This window comes from Vanessa atalanta, chromosome 11, assembly GCF_905147765.1.
Source record: "Vanessa atalanta chromosome 11, ilVanAtal1.2, whole genome shotgun sequence".
Lineage (NCBI taxonomy): Eukaryota > Metazoa > Arthropoda > Insecta > Lepidoptera > Nymphalidae > Vanessa > Vanessa atalanta.
The window spans coordinates 5,633,705-5,648,466 of NC_061881.1; the positions used below are offsets into that span (position 1 = coordinate 5,633,705).

At 32.9% G+C, this 14,762-nt stretch overlaps 2 protein-coding genes across 4 annotated transcripts; one reads left to right on the forward strand and one right to left on the reverse strand.

The window, feature by feature from the left end:
* Nucleotides 1-1,368: 1,368 nt before the first annotated feature.
* Nucleotides 1,369-12,169, reverse strand: LOC125067173. 3 transcript variants are annotated; one of them, XM_047675599.1, is made up of 12 exons: nucleotides 11,767-12,169; nucleotides 11,183-11,275; nucleotides 10,518-10,630; nucleotides 9,374-9,461; nucleotides 8,267-8,346; nucleotides 7,049-7,183; nucleotides 6,397-6,498; nucleotides 5,911-6,070; nucleotides 5,693-5,751; nucleotides 5,256-5,423; nucleotides 5,031-5,219; nucleotides 1,369-4,853 (listed from the first exon to the last, which is right to left on the reverse strand). In XM_047675599.1, exons 1-12 carry the CDS (start codon nucleotides 11,865-11,867, stop codon nucleotides 3,589-3,591), a joined length of 2,553 nt encoding a protein of 850 aa, XP_047531555.1. In that variant the 5' UTR covers nucleotides 11,868-12,169; the 3' UTR covers nucleotides 1,369-3,588. The 3 variants fall into 3 exon arrangements, with proteins under 3 accessions (XP_047531555.1, XP_047531554.1, XP_047531556.1); XM_047675598.1 differs by having other exon boundaries at nucleotides 5,031-5,423; XM_047675600.1 differs by lacking the exon at nucleotides 11,183-11,275 and having other exon boundaries at nucleotides 5,031-5,423.
* A 406-nt stretch (nucleotides 12,170-12,575) lies between these two features.
* On the forward strand, nucleotides 12,576-14,564 carry LOC125067174 (nucleoporin NDC1). Its single transcript, XM_047675601.1, has one exon. The coding sequence runs from the start codon at nucleotides 12,815-12,817 to the stop codon at nucleotides 14,510-14,512; it is 1,698 nt and encodes a 565-aa protein (XP_047531557.1). The 5' UTR covers nucleotides 12,576-12,814; the 3' UTR covers nucleotides 14,513-14,564.
* The last annotated feature ends 198 nt before the right edge of the window (nucleotides 14,565-14,762 follow it).

Genomic DNA, 14,762 nt, shown 5'->3' on the forward strand with positions numbered 1-14,762 from the left:
AAATTCAGCTGGGAATAATTCAAACAATCCCACGGAACATTGAAAACCAGTGAAAAATACAGTAGAAGATGCCTTGTTCCAACTTCTCTACGCAAAGACAAAATATAAAGCAGACCGGACTGGGCTTTATCGTCGATAATTCGAGCCTCTCTGCGTTGTATTTGATCAAATGGAAGAAGCTGGCAGTTGGAAGCTGCCGCCCGGAGATGAGTAATTGACACCTGGTATAGTTTTAGGCGATGGGCCGACGTGAAGTATCGTCTTGCCTTGCTATTATTATTATAATTGACCGTGGAACTGAACGAGGCTCGAAACATCAACACTAAGTATTCCGATACCGGCTACGGCACTTGCTGCCAATGGGAATGGGAATGTTCTCAAAGTGTGGAGATACGACAAATGGTGACATTTTATCGGTTCGGACACAAGTTTGTTCCTGTTTTTGTCCACGTGTTCTTGAGAAATATTAGCGCAGCCGGTGTATAGGATTTCTACGGCACCATCGTCTGCATAGCAGTAAATATTGCTGATATGCAAATCATCAAAATCATTGATATGCAGAAGAAACAGAATTGGTGACAGTATGCAGCCTTGTGGAACGCCAGAATTGACGAATTTTAAATCAGAGCATGCATTGATACTCCGATCTGCTAAAAAGCTGGTGATCCATTTGCATAATTTCCCGGGCAGCCCATATGAAGGAAGCGCTTTCTGCCATCGCTATGTCAAAACTGGGTGCTAATGCCTCCCTCTTGGACTCAACTACTTCCGCCCATCTATGTGGTAGGTAAACTAGAAGATCACCGCCTGAGTGACCCCGATAGTAATCGTATTGGCGGTCCTTATTCAGCTGGTGCTCCTCTACGTACCGTAGGAGTTGGCAGTTAGTAGTAGACTTCATTATCATGGATAACAAGGCGGTGATGGCTATAGGCATAACCCTATAGGATTTATTTATGGATATGTCTATTGTCCATAGCCATCACAAAACAAAAGCAGCAAATCATAATTTGCTTTGAAATACTTTGCAATTGTCCTGGATTTGAGCGTCATCGCAGCAGTGTCATACATTCATCACAGCTCGATTTGTCTCTGTATTGTTTTCACTATAGATTAATTGTCTTGTTTAACTACTATTTACACTTTAAACTTATTATTACTACAGAGTCCACCGGCATAGAGCCTACTCTGACATTGTTTTTTGGCGTACAGTCAAATAGTATATATCAGACTTTTAGATGTAGACAATTTTATTACTATTAAATAATTGTTAAAGCCTTAGTCTCTAATCGATGTTACATTATGATTTTAAAAGGATGCGATACTTGGTTTTGAATTTGGTAGCAAAAATTTTAATAAAATACGTCGTTCATATGGCATACTTTATTTCGTTGAATATATCATTTACCCATCGACTGTGATCAAGGAATGGTTGCCAGATACATTTATAAATCCATCAATTGGATATACAGAACACTTACATAAGCGAAAATTATATTTACATCGAACAGAAATATATAAGGGCTGATTTAAAAGAGAAATATTTTAGTTTAGTTTTGAATTTCACCATATATAATTTTATATTCGGTTTATTATTATAATTGTATTTATAAACCGAATACAAAATTATATAAATTGTGTTGTTTCAGAACAATATCATAAAATATTAACATAAATAGTCCATACAATGTTCAGCTTCAAAAGTCGTTATGCATCTTTAGAAAAATTCGAAGTGCATTTGGTTTGTTAGAAGATTACATAGTATATTTAACTTGTTATCATTGCATAGATTTTTCCATTAATCCGTTCGAACTGATTAATCTCACTATTGATTTTTATTGGATTTCTTTAAATATGATGTGGTTGATTTTAAGGAAATTTGTACAAACTGTTATCAAATCTAAAAACTATTAAAAACAAATTGTAACAAAATAAAATTGTCATCATATTATATTACAGTTATTAATAAGAATTACCTATAAAGAAAAAATAATAAAAATCTATCAACTTATTTAATTAAAAACGTGACCTTGAAATCTGAGGTAATTTTGAGGTTTATTTTTTTTCCAACAAACTTTGTACAAATTTGATTGAAAATAAGTCCTTCACTTTTTTAAAATTTCATACAAATAAGACGTAACTGCTAAATGATTTTTTTTGAACAAAATAAGGAAATTCTCTTATCCATAATAACCAGTTGTTAGGTAATATGTTAAACCTCTAGATTTAAATTTGAACAAGTGTTTATTTTATATATTGCATTAAGATAACTTAATAATTGTGAGAAAAGTGGAATATTGTATTTAGTAATTTGTTTTGTAATGATTTTTTGTTATTGATGATAGCACCAAAAGTAAATACACTCGTTAGGATCAAGAGTATTTTGTATTATAATGACAAATAATAGCTTGTATATTGAACATTATACATTTAATAATAATAATACTACCAAGGATGGGTTTTACTATGATGTAAGTACTTATCGAAAACCAAACAATTTTTATTTAAATTTAAAACATTTCATAATAAATTATATGTTTAAAACAAAAGATCAGGTACTACTTTATAAGTCACCTATCATATTTTTATTTAATCGATACGGACGATAAATTAACTTAAAATACTTAATTATAATCATAACATACTTTGTGTATTGATAACAAAACATAACCATTAATAAAAACAAAATATATCATATACCACAAGAAATATATTAGAATCAGTTTAGTATTATTATATAGAACCATTAAATATTTCGATAAAAATATGGATTTTGGCTATTAAATGCCCATTGGTTTAAATTCGCTAAATTAATATTAAATGCCTGTACAATAATTAAACAAAATTGTATTTATATTTCTCTTGTTGGATCGAGGATGGATGGGCACTAGTTGTTAAAATTGCTTTGAATGCATGATGAATGAAAAAAAATGGTAAAGGTATGATAAGGTAATGGATCTCATTATGTCAGTGTGTGTGTTTGTGTGTATGTGTATCGGTTTAAAATAATAATTGGATGTATATTGTGTCATTATGGACAACCAGATCAAAGAACATATAAGTTCAAATATCGACTAAATATAACACATTTAGTTACAGAAGGTATACAAAATGTTTCTACTTTTGTTACGATGCACTTGGTTAAGATAGAGATACATTTAAAAAACATAGTTCTAACTGTTACAAACTACGTCCGCAATTATATGTACACTCTACAATTTGTACATGTATGTATATATAATCACATGTAATACACCTGTTTTTAAAAATATGAACACACTAATAAATGGAGATTACAAATGTTTTAAAAGCCTGCATTTTAATAAAACATAAACAACATTGATGTCGAACTTAAAACTTAACTGAGTAAGAAAATTTTCATACTCACAATATATATCACAGATACCTAAGGAAGATATTAGGTTACATCTATCTTTGAGGTACTATACACAGTATATTTGTAAAAATATAAATAAATAAAAAGCACAAAATCTCAAAGTTATTCCTAGGTATGTCGTCAAACACTAACTACGTTTATGACGCCATCGTAGGTCCATTACAAGTAAAAAAAATACTTTATATCAAAAGTTAAACTTGGAAATAATCACTTACAGTGCAATCGGCTCCATTATTAATACTGTTTTTTGAGTCCTTCGTTTTTTGAACGTTAATCTTCTCGTAACCCGCTGACGAATCAGATCTGTCAATACCAGAGCTTTCAGCGGTTTCGTTGTTGACCTTCTCATATGGCGGTTCTCTTTTAGATAATTCGAAATATTTTACACTTTCATAGTTTGGATCTTTTTTAGATCTAACTGAGTCGTATTTAGGGTCTTTTGATCGCACAGATTCATATTTAGGATCTTTGCATCTTAACGATTCGTAATTAGGATCCTGACTTTCAAAGCTGGAATCTTTCGGTCGAACGGATTCGTAATTAGAATCAGATTCGCTTCCAGTATTATAAAAAGGTTCGTGTGTCATCGATTCGTAATTTGGTTCTAAAGTAGAGTCATCGTTATTGTTACCAGACCAATTGTTATATTTTCCTGTCCTCTTATTTACCGTTGAATATGTAGGTTGGACTTTGTAGTCAGGAGCAATAGTTGCATAAGGCGGTGTCGGTGGTTGATTTCTTAGCACTTCATAATTTGGATCCGAGTCGGAAGCATTGGCATCTGTCTTCGAAATATGTTCGTATCCAGCATCACTACTTAAAATACTATTAGGGCCACTGTCGACATTCAAACTATTTAATTTCGATAAATTGTTATTAGGATAGTTCGGTGGGCCAGCTTTATTTATATCCTTGACCGTCTCGTAACCTGGATCCTGATTGGAGCCTTTCCGTTCCTTGCGTGCTATAGTCTCATAGCCATGATTAACAGATTGCTTCCGGTCTATAGTTTCATATCCGGGATCGTCACTTCGATATTTCAGTACTTTCGTTTCAGTTTCGGTATTAGTGGGGTCTTTTGATTTCCACACTAATTCTTCTTTCGCCTTAGCTTTTTTCATTACTTTAGCGTACATTTCCTCTACATTTCGAGAAGGACTTTCTGTAGCGCGTTGCTCCGAGTTGATACTGTTATTGGCTTCTGCCGAAGAATAATCACTGTAGCCGGGACCGTCGATAGAGTTATAAAAGTTGTCGGTGGGGTTTTCTTTTTGGTCAATATCAAAGTTTAGTTCTCGGGCTACAAGTGGTCGCATGAGGTCGCCGGAGCTAAACCGATGTTTTTCAACCGGATAATTACACCCATAAAAGTCGGAAGAACTGACGCAACTGTTATTCCTCTGGTGTTTCTCATTGAGGCTGCGGCGTAGTTTGTCGTGATTAAAATGAAGGTCACCTTCAAAAAGATAAGATTATTATTTATTAGAATTGATAATTTTATTATTGACAATGTTGGCAAAAAAGTACTAGAATAAACAATACAAATTCTGCTAATACCCGATCAACAAACTAAACTAAGGTATGTCCTCTCACATGAATTATTTTAGCATTATCAATGCATTCAGATTCTTACCAGTGCTAGATATCCTCTGATGTCTTTGCGCAAGTGTATCCGCGGTGCGAGGCGGATGTGACGCGTGCGGAGCGTGCGCAGTGTGTGTTCCGTGCGCTGCATGTGTGCTGTGTGCAGCATGTGTGGCGTGGGCGACGTGTGTAGAGTGTGCAGTGTGAGTGGCGTGTGTGGCATGTGTGGAGTGTGCAGAGTGAGTGGCGTGTGTTGCGTGTGAGGAGTGTGCGGCGTGAGTGGCGTGTGCGGTGTGCGTTGTATGCGTGCCGTGCGAGGCGTGTGCGGGATGTGGAGCGTGCGAAGGGTGTGGGGGCGGTGGCAGCGGAGAGTTGGCCTGTCGCTTCTCCGGTTTAGGAGATCCCAGTGCTCCCGTCGAGTTTGAGCAAGATGACATTGACGCTGAAAATATGAAATTATGGTTGGCATTCATCATTTATAAGACCATTTTTAATATAAATATTATATACAGTTTGAATATTGTTTTCGTTGTTAAAAGTTTATGTTATCGGTAAATAATTCATATAAAAACAGAATTCTAATAAGATATTTTTATATAATAACAAATTAGGAAGTACTTTCTCACCAAACCTTAATTAAGTTGACAACAACATCTGCCTCTCAACATTATATGGAAAAGATAAATAATACAATTTGTTATTTATAATTACCTTGGCGGGAATGTGTTGCTGTAGACGTAGATGCTCCAATTTCAGGTGGAGCACTCCTTCTGAAATAACACAATTATTGTTTTCAAAACACATAACTAAATAAACATTTGACAGTTTCTTACGTACTAACAACACTTCGGCTAGTATGACCGAGACACTACATTATAAGAATCTTCATAATACGATATCATAGTATTGCGGACGCGGGCCGCACTCACCTGGCGTGGTGTGTGACGTCGGCCTGCAGTGCGACGGGTGCGGCGGGCACGGCGGCGGGGGCGACGGAGGGTTCTCGTCGGCGAGGCTCGGGCGCGATCTGCGCGTACGTGTCCGACCCCTCACCAACGCTAGCTTCCTCTATTGCTGCATACATCTCATCTGGTGAAATAATCCAGATTTCAAATACCACCAACGCACATAACGTAATTTACATAAAAAAAATAAGAATGTAATGAATGAAGTTTGTTTTTTAACTTATTAGTATAGTAACTGCGTTTTTGACTTTTGATTAATTCTAAGGTGTATTTAATTTAACATTTTTATTTTATTTTTAGTAAGCGTATTTTTTCGAGTTCTAGAAACAGTATCTACAATACGGTTTCTACATACATCAATTGAAATTCCATAACACACTTTTTAGTGGCAATTTTTCAGATGGAGCATTAATTATATTCGAATTTTGTACGTAAAAAAAAGGAAGTTACCCGAATCGTCGGAGACGGTAGCGTAGTGAGGCTGCGTGGGCTTCGCGCTTTGCGCGCGGATATTGCTCAGCGGCTCGCGCACCGAGATGCTCGTGTAACCCTCTGTAAACATGAATATTAACTAATGAATAAAATTAGTAATTATACAATTCGTCTTTTTAATATTAATCCGAAATTTCAAACCGACAAAAAGCAACACAAAGTATTTCTGTTTAACTGTCGAATAAACTGGGGGAAACCCCATCTTTGTAGCGGGTATTTTCCCAGGAATCCCTGAATGAATGAAGTGCATTTCAATTCAAGTGCAAGTGCAATTCTCTATTTACGTCGAAAAATAAACATTTGCCTCATTTGAAATATATTCAATTTCATTAGGTTTATATTCAATAGTTTATTAGAGCGTACTGATATTTTCGCGAACGAATAAGCCTTTTTTCAGATTAACATTAACAATTATTTATGCATACAAACGTAAAGTAAAAAAACTTGTAAAACTACATTTTTTTTAAAACTTTTTAGTCCGTCACTGAGTTGATTCGTAGTCAAACAGGTGGCTTTGCACAAAGTCCGGTCATCGGTAAGATTTGAGCGAGATTGGATGCGCAAACGGATTTCTCGGGAGAATGTTCGGCAAGCGAGACGCGGCACGTACTGGCGGAGTCGGTGGAGTCTCCGCTGAAGTGCACGGGCTCGGGGCGCGGCGAGGGCGGCGTGATGTAGGGCAGCTCCTGGCTCGACGGCAGCTGGCCGCTGATCGCCACCGACGCCGATATGAGCACGGCTTCAGCTAAAAGGCACATGAACATTTTAATTTTTGTTAAGGGTTCTTTATTACATTCATATGTATATTATATATCATATCGATACGTTATATATGTCGCAGACAACTGGTTAAAATAGCCGTTTAATTAATTGCTTAGACATTTTACTAAAGGGCGCCGTTCAACCAGCGGCCTGAATGACACCCTCATACATATTCAACTCATAGAATAGGGTAAATAAAAATATTTAGATTGTTACTTTAGGCTCTAATATTAGTAGTAGTTATACTATAAGGTTAATTGCTAAATATTTATAACATCGCGTCTACATTGTGGCAGATTTTTTTAAAAAGGTTTTGACATCATAACTATTGTTGTTACGTAATAACGCCACTGCAGCATAAAAAAGAATGGGTCTTAGAATTCCGCCGCGCGATATTGGGGAATCAAAGTGTTGTATGGTAGAGGTTTGGTCCCTGATTACAAGAATATGTTTGTTGTAGTTTTCTTTGATCATTCTGCTAGAAGACTCAGATTGATTGCACAAAATTTACACAAAACCAACTGTTAGCTCTGACTCAATATGGTCTTGTTGCTTTCGCCTTTCGTATCAAAGCACAGGCACGATGTTGCCAATATCTCAGAACTGAGCATTTTTAGGTTAGGGGTCAGACCAACAATACCCTTATTGAGTTAGAGAGTCGCGCCTTTTTAACCAATTTTTCTTAAAAAGGAGAGTCTAAAGCAAGTTACCCTATTCTATGAACGGAAGATGAATTCGCTGAGTGCCATTCAGGCAGCTGGTTGAACAGCACAGTTTAGTAAAGTAGCTAGGCGTTTAATTGGATGGCTAATTAAGCTAGTTTCCTGCGACATATACAATCAAAACAATTTATAATAAAATTAAAAAAAAAATCGTGACATATTAAAAATCAAAAGTATTTAATATGAAATAATTAATTAATTATAAGGTTTCCGCTTATTCTTAAATCAAGGTTACAGTTCACTTCCTCTGATTGATAAAATTAATAAATTAGAGGATAATCGATTAATGTGTAAATTATTTTCAATGATTAGCTTTAATGGTAACCAAAGCAGGAGGTATTTACCGGCGGACGAAGGGGCCGCTTCTCTTTCATCGATTTGAATTTCATTATCCGATCTTTCGTCAGGTGTTATTTCTACGATTCTGAAAAATCACACAATACAATGAATTTGAAACAAGTTGGTTAACTCTAGTGTTGCTAGGCTATAGGATATAGTCCACGATCAAGAAACCACAAAAGTATCGATAGTTTGTCGATAGTGTCCTCACAATAGCTCTCCATAAGCATTACTATTGATATCAGCGATAATATGGCGAAAACCAATCGTTTAACCAAAACGTATCGATACGATCGATAGTTTCGATGGTTTTGTAACATCGATATTCAGTGATTTTTCGATAGTGTTATTTTCTTAAGGTAATTAATTTAGTACCTAGGCCTCGTAACGACACTATTTAAATAAGTTTTGTTAAATTAATGTTTTTTTTTAGCAATTAAGGCTAATTGAGTGAACTATTATTAGCAACACTACTATTGTCGATATGTTTTTCTTTGATTTAAGAAAAAAAAAACATTAAAATATACCCTTAAGTTTAAAATTAAACTACATTACTTATATTAAAAAAACATACATACAAAAAAACAAACATACATAAAATACTATCAAAAAATCTACAAGCATTAATAGTATTGCTGTTGTCAGTAGTATTACTTACGGAGAGCTATCGATACTATCGATAGTGTCGATAATATTGATACAAGACGATACTATCGATACCCTGAATAGTTTTGGGGATCAACTATCGATGGTTCTGCAACACTGATTTACCCAGACCGTTTTCCTACTTTTCATCAACTTATATAGTAGGGTAGTTTTTTTATATAATCATTTTTTTTAATCGAAATCACATAATTAAATTTATCGTTGAATGTCATAATTTCTACAGGAGATATGCTAGGTACGCGTATCGTTCACAAGTCACAAGTCTACAGACTTGGAAACGTAGATAGGTTACTGCCCTCCGTATCAATTCCCTGCGCAGCAATGCCGTTTAGGTTGGGTTAAGACTGCGACGGAAGCGACTTTCTATAAGACCGTCTAAGCATTTTTTTAATAATAAATACAATTTGAAATCATTTACTATTTTTTTAACATTTGTGTATACTTACACGTTGTGACTTTCGTTTTGAAGTTTAGCATAGGCATGTTCGTAGGGATGGTCTCGGCTCGTAGACGCAACCACTGCGGTTTTATTTCCTGGAAGAATGCGTAACATGCATAATACTGATAACGACGTTCTTTAATCAATTAAAGATATTTGATCAATTTCCAGCAGCGGCTCTTTCAAGTCGCCATTTACGATTGATAAATAAATATATCGCGATAATCGATTAGATTCCTTTAATGAATCCAGTAGCAGATATAAATGCAATTTATTTTGTCGTTACGTTTATAGTCTTGATTATGTTTAAAAATAAATGTATCTCCTATTAACAGTATTAGTCAGATTCGCACGTTGAAGTGATTCATTCAGTAATTGCATTGTACTTTAAGATGTTTCATTATTCTAAGAATGTAGTAGTTATTAAAAATGTAAATTGACTTGTATAGAAGATACGTAATAGATATAGCAATAATTATATGCTTACATAACATATTTCTTTCAGTCTTAATTAAAGCTGCATTTATTTTACTTATGTTTTAATTAAATATAAAGACCCGATATCGAACACGAGAATCTTAGCTGAATTGAGGGTTCAAATCCAGACAAGCAGCTCTAAATTTTAATTAGTGTTTATAACAAATCTTGTATCCCCGGCGATAAAGGTAAACATTAAGGACAAATCTGCTACATGTATATCCATCAAACACGCAGCATAGTAGAATAAGCTCCATTAACATTTTTCAAATTAGAAGAGGCTTTATATTTTTATATTAGCCAAACATCAGCTCTTACAGGCTCTAGTTTATTTTAATTCATTTACCGGGTAAAAGAAACTTCTTAATAATTATTTCTTCTCATCGTTTTTCAATAATAATATAAAAATATTCAAAAACATTAAAAGCTGTTTAATGATTACTACTGGGTGAGTTTAGAAGCTAATTGAAATATATTAATGGTTATCGTTTTAAGAAATTTCTAATATTCCTGCTCTATTTATATTCAATTTTTGTAAGGACCCAATGATTACAACTATAGCCCAAGGTTTATAAGCCTTGGACTACAGTCAATATTGGGCTAATTAGACTTATTAAATCAAAGTGGCACAAACTTAAATTTGTTTCTTTTTTATTATTATTATTTTTTATTACCTTCATCTAAATTGACTGTTGCATAAATTTCAGATGCTGTGTCACCACTGTCATGTCTTCCAACAGGATGTGGGATTTCTGGCAAACTACGCTGGCTGTTTTGTGTGGATGCCCTATTGAAAATTAAATTATTCATTTATACACTAAATTAAATATTACAATTGTAAATGAAAATAAGTAATCATTTTGGTTAAATGAAAAAATAATTTACAGATCTTTATAGCAATGTAACAATTTAATACCTTAAGTTTCAAGTAATTTTTACTACATGTTATACTTTTAAAAACATCAAATAAGCGCAGAGTATTGCAACAGCTTATCAACAGTTCACTAAAAATTGAATAAAACAAAATCACATATGTACATGCAACAAAAATATATATAAAACATTAAAATAAATTATAATCATTACAAAATGTTCCCACAAATAGTTAGTAGATAAACAAATGTCTGGCTGTTATGTAGCTACTAACATGAGAGGCTAGACTTTAAATAAATAGCAGTGACAGAAACCATAGAACATTAAAGAAATCATGTTAAATTAACAAGAGAAGATAAAAGAAGTAAAATAATTATGAAAAATAAATATTAGTAGCATAATTAGCATTATACATCTATGTTAGCCCCGTTAAATTTATTTTGTCTAGGGCATGCTAATAACAAACCGCTTGATGGAGGCCGGAGTGGTGGGTGTTGGAGATGGTACCTCCTCATCCAAACGGATTTTGACCACACCGGCCGTACCAACCAACTCACTTCTGTTAAATACAATATATCTTTAAATTATGACTAGGAAAATAAAATTATGTATTATCGATCATAGAACTATAGTTTGTGACATATCTTTTAGATATTTTTTGGAGTTCTTTATTTACTTGATGTTCATAATCTGCTCCACTTTTATTTTTTCTATTCTGTAACATTCTTTAATATAAATCGTACAATAATCCAATTTGAATTCCTTAAAATTATCCTAGTATTAAAACACTGCTATACATTAGTTATGATATTTAATTCTATATAATTATATAATAATTAAAAAAATATCTGAAATATAAAAGAGTATATATTTAAAAACAAATTACATAAATAACTATTTTCATATTTCACTTCATTATTAATTTAAATGAAATATGTTTAGGTAAAGTTTTACATTCACTCATACAGTTGTATATAGATATGTAAGAAATTGTGTGTAGCACAGATATGTTAAAATGTAAAATATTTTAACTTAGAGAATAATACTTACTTTTGGTTGGAGTTCTTACAGCCACAAACGCATCCTGATAGGACAGTGACAAAAGTGGCTAGCACTGCTAAGCTCAAAGCTATCTCTATTAATGTATACATAATAGTTTATCAATCGATTTCGACACCATAAAGCCCGATAATATTACCCATTACAAGTTTATTATTATGATCCCTTATAAAGAAGTACAAATACGAAACTTTCTTCCATTTGAGAAAAAGTATGAAATGTAGGGCACTTGTTTACGCGACGATTTCAGGCGTAGGTCTAGTATTGTTAGAAACATTTCTTGGCATTTTTATAAAGCACTCTTCACTTAACATTTCACAGATTTCATTTAATATCGTGGAATAACTGGTTTTATAATTTTGTAGTAAAATACGAGCACCTTCTGGGGCATAAATGTCGCAAAAAGTCAAAAGCTACTAAATAAATAATAAAATAGTGACAAATCTACCCCACAGACTATAAACTTTTATTTATTTCACTGATAAAATCAATTAATCAAAGAATTCATGACAACAATAATTAAATGAAGACTTGATTTTAACCAAATATTTATTTATGGAGATAAATATGTACAGTATTATTTTCATAGAAATGTTGTTGAATGAAATGAGTTGAAAAACAAATGATTACCTAAAAGAATTAAATTATTAAATATTTATTTACTATCAATAATGAATATATTTTTCTTTTAATTCATAAATATTTCGCTATATGATATATATTGTATTGAATATTTTGGTAATTAAGGTGTTTCTACCGGTTTCTAATTATAGAAAAATGTTAGAATTCAGAATGACAGTTTGACATACGGCGGTTGCAAGCCGAAGCATTTTTAAATTCATACTTCTTGCACCGAAATGCATTAGTAAAATAATATTATAAATTTAAAAAGCACGGTTTTTTGTACGCTTAGGATGTGTTAAGACTAAGAAGAATTAATAGTTGAACAATTATTTGAAGGAACAAGAAAATAATCGTTGTGCTTCGTTCACAAAATATATGGAGAATTCTTTGAACTAAAAGTAACCTATTAGTCAGTATGGAAACAAAAAGTGAAATATTTTCGCAGCGTTTAGTAAAGGCAGTAGTATGGAACATAACTTTACAAATTTCTCTGGCTATAGTATTAGTATTTTTTATTCAAGTCGATTTAATTCATCCGATATCATGGATAACTTCTACATTTAATGATATTTTTAGCTGGAAAATGGCATTAAATGCGATACTTCTAGGACTAGTATCATTCTTTCAAGCATATTTATATGGGAGTTATTTCTCAGTTCCTGTACCAAAATACTTTACAAGATTCTCAATGTTTTTAAATATATTTTCTGTGCAAAACATTATATTCAGCACTCTTTATGCTTTGAATGGTTATTTCACTATGAGTTTATATTCTTCACTGGCTAAAAGCAACTTTAATATCCTGAAGAAGAAGTGTGAGACTTACGATGGCCAATGCCTGGCTGAGCAAAGTCTATTTCTGCAATTTGGAGGAATGTGGATGGGATTATACTACTTTACTAGTGCCCACTTGTTAAGTGCTACAGTACTGACATTTCCCCATATTTATCAAGAAAAATTTCAGCAGATTAAACTTGTGATAAGTAATATAATGGCAATGGGATTTCAACATTCTATAACACCGGTAATATACTATTGCATATTTTACTATGTATGGGGTAATAAGCCTAGAAATGTGGTATCTGAGGTGTACAGTTTATATTTGGAAGATCCTCCACTGGATAATATTTTTAATTTGATAAGTTCCGGTATTTGGATTGGCCTTTGGTTTTATACAAGTTTATATTTTATTTCAATATATACCATGAAAACAGTTTTTAACATAGTATTAACAGAACCAATGAAATTCCCAATTGAAGGTGATGCCCAGTTTACATTAAATAATGCTCTATCACAAAGATTACAGTTTACTGGTTATTTGGGTGCTCAGGACTTAAAATACATGTCACTTATGGATTATGCTAGACGCTCACAAATATTTACTCTTTCTCAACCCGGTGGTCATCCAAGAAACTGGAATAATTTACTGGAGAAATGTCTGCAAATGATTAATAAATTTAATAGTGAGTTAGACAAAATTAATAATGATTCTCATTCAGTTGAAGCTGAAAATACACATAATAGAAAAACTTTTAATACAATTGCTCCAGTAACACCACCTTCTGTTTACTCAAGATCACTAAGAAATATGGCTCAATCGCCAAATTTACTTGAGCTGAAAGATCACAACAAAAATAAAGTGGATGATACTTTTGCTACTGCTATTAAAGAAGAATTTAAAAATGTCCTGCTTAAACTTTCTCAAAAACCTGGTATCAATTATTTTTTTGGAGAGCTTGTTGACACTAAGCTCAAATTTATTCTTATTCAAGCACAGCCAGTTATATGGACATGTGAAGGTTTAGCCTATATTGTATCAGCATCATTAAAGGAAGACAAATATGGTGTTGTACAAAATGACCTACCCATAGTTTTATCAACATTAATTTATCTTAAGCAAAATTTAGATAAATTAACAAAAGCTGGTCTTGTACCTAGAAAACATATTTTAAATGATGTTCTTGCAATTAAAATTAGAAATGCTCTTTTGTCATCAGTAAAAAGAAGTTTATATAAAATTGTAATGACATTTTCAAAGTTCATTCATGAGATCCCATTAGACCCTGATGTTCAAATTGCTATTCAATCATTTTTATCATGTAAAGAGGCATAAATGTGATATGTATGTATGTATTATTATATTAGTGAATAAAATTTTTCTTATATTATTGCAATTTTATTACATATGTTTATCAAGTAGTGTTGTGTTCCTGAGATTTTTCTCATTCTCATTCATCAGGTGCTTTTTATAGTTTGTTACAAAATATGACATCATACATTTTCTTCAGAGGCATGATATCATTGCTAATGGAATATGTTTGTGCTTAAGTTGTTGAATGAAGAATATTATATGTCGTTACTTA

Excerpts from the sequence above, each read along its gene's own strand:
- LOC125067174 (XM_047675601.1), top strand. The coding sequence starts at position 12,815 with ATGGAAACAAAAAGTGAAATATTTTCGCAGCGTTTAGTAAAGGCAGTA.
- LOC125067173 (XM_047675598.1), bottom strand. The coding sequence starts at position 11,867 with ATGTATACATTAATAGAGATAGCTTTGAGCTTAGCAGTGCTAGCCACT. Across the intron at positions 8,347-9,373 it reads CAAAACGAAAGTCACAACGT|AATCGTAGAAATAACACCTG; the intron begins GTAAGTATACAC and ends GTGATTTTTCAG. Across the intron at positions 5,752-5,910 it reads GACGTCACACACCACGCCAG|AAGGAGTGCTCCACCTGAAA; the intron begins GTGAGTGCGGCC and ends GTGTTATTTCAG.